At 42.5% G+C, this 5,498-nt stretch overlaps 2 protein-coding genes across 2 annotated transcripts; one reads left to right on the top strand and one right to left on the bottom strand.

Moving 5' to 3' along the window:
* Positions 1-1,848: 1,848 nt before the first annotated feature.
* On the top strand, positions 1,849-2,043 carry T265_08982 (hypothetical protein; the record flags this gene model as incomplete). The annotated part of the gene is made up of 1 exon (XM_009174932.1): positions 1,849-2,043. One exon carries the CDS (start codon positions 1,849-1,851, stop codon positions 2,041-2,043), a length of 195 nt encoding a protein of 64 aa, XP_009173196.1.
* Positions 2,044-2,544: 501 nt separating this feature from the next.
* Positions 2,545-5,123, bottom strand: T265_08981 (hypothetical protein; the record flags this gene model as incomplete). Its single annotated transcript, XM_009174931.1, has 3 exons — positions 2,545-3,188; positions 4,486-4,574; positions 4,705-5,123. The coding sequence occupies 3 exons, from the start codon at positions 4,828-4,830 to the stop codon at positions 2,849-2,851; spliced, it is 555 nt and encodes a 184-aa protein (XP_009173195.1).
* Between the last annotated feature and the right edge of the window lie 375 nt (positions 5,124-5,498).

The following is a 5,498-nucleotide window of genomic DNA, read 5'->3' as shown; positions in this document are numbered from 1 at the left end:
CCAGTTGGTGTTCGTGAGCTGCAAACCGCACCATTTGAGCTTATACCACACGTTCAGCCCTAAACAAGCAATCGGGTTCAAGACATCCTCAAGTCGAAACGCTAACGGGTGCCCGAAAATTCTCATCTCCCTTCGTGTCGCAAGTGTGTGCAGATTGTCAGTCAAAAATACAGTGCCCAAACGGGGTACACTGACGAGGGATCGATTGAGATTTAGGCTGAACCTAAAACGTAGTAAGGGATCATAGCCCGAAAACGGCTTGCTTGGATTGTAATTTGGGTAAAGTTGCTTTTATTACACTACATCAGTCTGTTCGGCACTTCAGGTCTTTGCTCTTAACCATTGTATGGTGGTTTACACCACCTGGCGGACTTACTCTATACTGTATCGAGGCTATAGTCGTCAAGTCTGATGAAGGTAAACCTGTTTGGGTCAACCTATCAAATACATGCACTGTTGTGTACCGCCCTACCGATTGCCAATTTGCTCATGAGAACGTCGTGTGAGAACGTTGTATCTTACCCAAACCTTGTCCAGAGTTGCGCACAAACTGAATACAAATGGTAGGATGAGTTGGGCATTGGCATCCTTAACACCCTTGTTTTTACAGTACAGCTTCTGTCCACATTCCCGCAAATTGGGTTGCGCATCTTCATTGTATGCGTCAGCAAAGGCGAAGCGAAAACGGGGAACAGTGTTCCTAGTTGCCATCGTCTTCTCGCCATCTGATTCATTTATGACACCGGGTTCTGAAACTGGGTTCTTTGGCTTCAAAAGACCAAATCGGTCGTTGAATATGAGTGCACAAAGAAGGGAATTTCAGATCACACAATTATGTTTGCATCGATCATTCTGAAGCACAAATGCATTTTAAAGTTTGGTTTTACCAACAACTTTAAAAGGAAATTTGCAAGACATTCAGATACAATAAAAGAGCATGACCACAAAAGCTTTATGTACGACATGGAGATCTTTTAAGGAATGCAGTTGGGATGTAACGTGAGTATGCCAGGAATTGGAGCAAAGGGTGAATTATGCTTTGACAATCGTGTCACTGGAAAGAACTTCAGATCACATAAACGATTACACAAGCCGTGGATAACCCTTACGTTCCAAAGAACGTGGAAATTGCGCCCAAAAACGAACTGTCATAGTCGGATTAATTAAATGGTCATTGACATCAAAAATTAAATCGCGCAATGGACCGGCCCAAACTGATACATATTCCACCTAACTTGATTGGTCGTTGCTCAGAGATCAGATATTCGCAGGTAAAAATGTTATTCTTTTAATCAATAGTAGTCTCGTGTCGTACAGGTGGCATGTCTCCAAAGAAACGATGGGGAAAACTGAGAAGCCCAGAATAAATACTGGCTTCGAAAACGCTTCTTCCTGTGCAACTAAAGGATTTGGGTCAGACAATTCAAGTCGGACATTTAGCTGAAGCACGGATAGGTATGTATCAAAATGGATGCGCACAACTGTGTGCTCCTACTTCACACAGATATTTAATGAAGTTTAATGAAATTTATGACTGAGAATACTCCCCATCCTCAGGATATTTGAGAAATGGAAACACCAACATTACTGTTTCAGTCACAACTTGATTTTGTTTGCACATTGATGGGCTGTGATTCGGATATGACCAATCCTTCTTGATCATCCTTCAGAAGTTACACTTGTCCAAAAGATCCGGTCACATCCAGAATAGAAGACCGGCTGTTGGGATAGAAGGGCACCAAGGAAGCGATTCACATCAGCCGCATTAGAGAAACCGTTGCCACCAGCAGGGATGTTGAGGAGTCGCAGTCCTGAAGCACGGTAATGAAATCCACTGTCTTCTACGAAATGAGTCGCCGAATAGGCTATTTACAAAGATCTTCGATACCGTTCACAGTTGCAGTCACAGCATGCACCGGCGAACTAAGCGATCTGGCACATTTGGAAAGGGTTTTGATGACTGTGTTCGGAATCGGTGCCAGATCTGAATCGAACTTTGAAGATGTTCGTGAGACTGCACAACATCATCACCCTATCACTTGATAAGAGGTACTTATTTGTCACTCTTTTTTTATCCTAAAACCTCCGCAGCACTTTGAGACGTCCACCACCAATAGACTGTCTATGATTAATGAGAACCTCAACCATCTGTTCACAAAAATTGCACCAATTTTAATCCCCAGTTAGCCGTTTCCTGAAAATTTTGATGTAATCAGGAAGAAACCGAATTCCCCTTTGGGCACAGAACCCCTTCGGAACCAGCTTCCATACAGTGTCCCACATTCAAATAAATAAACACGTGGATGAACAAAAACTCAGACATCATTGAAGGACTTACGTCCCAGCTACAGTGTGCACATCTACTTGCCAAGGCTGTTCATCTGTAATAAGGCCCACCAAACACAATGAGTTCACACAGGGCCCAGTGAATGGTGCACACCCACGTGACATTTAAAATCCAGGTGCGTTCGGTCTGCCTAGTTAGTACTATCGATTTTCATAGTCTGACCATTTTATTTCAACCGTGCCAAACGTGCTCCGGTGCTTTTTCGCTGTGCTGGAAAAAATATTTCCAAGCAAACAAACTATTCGGAAGGACAAAGGTGCACTTTTCGGATGGCAAGCCACAACTCTGTGAGAGGAGAACAGGGGTAGTTTTTACAAAACAAAACGAACAGAATACCGTGAAATAAAAGACTAGGTTAGTGAACAGCCGCTGACTTTCAAGTTCAAACAGGCAGAACAAGTTCGTAGTAAATTTATTTCCTTCAAAGAGAGCTGTTTTACATAGTTCGTACACACTAAATGACACCGGCCAATTTTGAATGATCGATTTTGGCGAAACGTTTTAACACTGAGGGGTGCGCCATGCCAAACAAATATACTTGTCGTATTTGAACTGGATCGATAGGAATGGTTCGTGCGAGAAATGCATCCAATAAGACCCAGTCAGTACTACACACTGCCACACGCGCCCGTATTGGTTGTCAAGGAATGCTTTGAATTCTTTGGCCACAATTTTCATTCCATTGGAATCCGTGCCGTGAGTTTTGCATAGATCCATAAACTTTTCGGTGATCTCATATTGTTTTTGAGATGACATGGTTGTCGAAACAATTTGAATGGCGCCGGAAAGAGGTTTGCCAGCGTTTTCTCGATCCTGCTTGCGCTGTTTTCTTTCGGCAGTTCTGCAACAAGAAAAAGGTGTGGTAGAACAACGTGAGCGCATCAGTGTTCAAAACATCTCAGTTATTTTTCGAAAAAGTTTGGTGACAATCGGAAGATTTATTGCAGGGTAACGTTTCGCTCTTGACACAAAAGCTTCGTCAGGTCAAGTGACTGGGTTCCGAGGTTGGTCGAGATTTAAGGCGGAAGGAGAACCAATCAACTAAGTCAAGCTAAATCGCTGTTGGGTGTCGGCCGAGGGATTTTAGTGTGTTAGAGTGGTTGAACAAGCGTTGGGTCGGTGGGGAACCTACATGTGTTTGGGTCCAGCCTAGGGTCTAGTTCTTCTGGTTCGGTTCATTTGATGGTTCCTCTTGAACTTCGTTTGAACCTTCTGTCAGTCTGTGTAGGTGAGCTAGTGCTAGGAAAGTTGTGATATTTCTATTTCACGTATCGGATCACCTAGGAAAGTTTTTATGACTTATTTCACACGGGTGTCGGTAACATGACTTCTCAATCCTGCTGATAGTAGATAAACTTAGCACAGGAAAGTGAATTTGAAGTGCACTCACGAACTTGCTCACTCATGAAAAACCGCTCAATCTCGATCCTAAGGTTCATTTTTCCCCTGTTATTGTGACGTGTCCAGTCCAGGGATGATTTATCAAATATACGACAGTTTACTCAAACCCGATTTGACATAACGCCTAAACCTGTTCGGTGCAAATGGGGGGTTCAAGTGAAATTCACCTGGATCTCTCACTTATAATATTTTCCCTAGAGAAACAATGCGTGGGCAATCCCATGTTCCAACTGGATCGATATCAAGATTTCATAATATTTCACCCTTATGATCGATGAAAACCCCAAAGTCCACCACGGATTGCACACTTTTTGAAGCACATTGAATAGGCCTAGCCTCAGAATCCTTCCACCTGTTGCCACGTACATATTAGGAGAATAGACCTACCTGATGAGCTCCTTATGAGTAGTGTAAGGCTTCATTTACTTACGGAAATAATATTGCGGGAATGATGTTCTCAAAGAGGAGCGATTTTTTATTGCGATCCGATTTCAGGTGTCTCATAGGGAAAGATTCCATGCCGGGTAAACATGATAGACAAATGAGCTTGTCGGCGTGTTTGAATTGTACGCAAGAATAACTCATTCCCCTGGATTACCGAAATATCTCAATTGACGTGAATAACCCAAATTCATGAGCGATTCGGGGGGCGAAATCATCAATATTCCTAACATTAGCTAGACTGAAAACAGACAACTGGCAACAAACTAAGGTTCAAAATAAACGCAAAAACTCACATCTCATCGACCCTTAGTCCAAGGCCACGGCAAAATTCCGCCAATGTGATTTTATTATCATCATTTTTGTCGAATCGGTTAATGAAGTCCTTTGGTAAAGAGGAACATGCAGCGAGATGGTTAGTCAATTCATCTTAATACGATTGACAGTCTAAAGAAGAAGGTACGGTTAACTATTTCTTTCTCAAAAGATACGGTAGTTTGTAGCTATAAACTTACATCAATTTTATCCCGAGGTAGATTCTTGCTTTCATAGAACTGCTCTAATTCTTTACAGTCCACGACGCCATCCTCGTTCTTGTCCATCTCCAAAAACCAGTCAATCATTGATTCAATGCCTTCCATTTGTAGTTTTCTACTGATCTGCTGTGGCGTCACTGGTCTCAGCACGTCTACCGAGTGTACTTCATCTTGCGGTGTAAGTTTATATTTGTGGTTTTATGATCTTTCACGGAAGTCTGATTGGTTGTGTGGATTCCTCTGTGTGCGGCGTCAGAGTGCGGTTTGATATTCATAGGCACGATGACTGTGGTGCCGGTGAAAGGTTCACTTGTGCTGTGGCGTGCGAATGTGCTCGACAAACAAAATTGACTAAGCAAATCCACATGTGCAGTCACTTCCCTGATCAAGGGAAACACATTGCGATCTCAACCAGTAAAACTATTGCCATAATCACATCACAATAAGCTAATCCAGGACTGAAGATATTCGCATGTGAACAACTAGACTTGGATATGCAACTTTTCAAAAACACTTCAATAATGTATGTTTTTTAGGAAGACACATGTCATTCTATCACAAATAAGGCGAAAAAGACTGTAGACAGGTGAAGAAAATGTCAACAGAAGCTTCGAAACAGCATCAAAAAACTGGAGACAGGATAATAAGTGGACCAGGGAAGAACTCTCCACTGGGAATAAGGCTTCTCTCGCCTACGTAACTTCTTTTCAAGGAATAAATAATTTCGTTTTGAAGTGTGGTTCCAGACGCTGGATTCAGCTCAAATAACGATA

Source organism: Opisthorchis viverrini (genome assembly GCF_000715545.1).
Source record: "Opisthorchis viverrini unplaced genomic scaffold opera_v5_250, whole genome shotgun sequence".
NCBI lineage: Eukaryota > Metazoa > Platyhelminthes > Trematoda > Opisthorchiida > Opisthorchiidae > Opisthorchis > Opisthorchis viverrini.
Note: the sequence above shows the minus strand (reverse complement) of the source record. Positions and strands in the feature narration are given on the sequence as shown.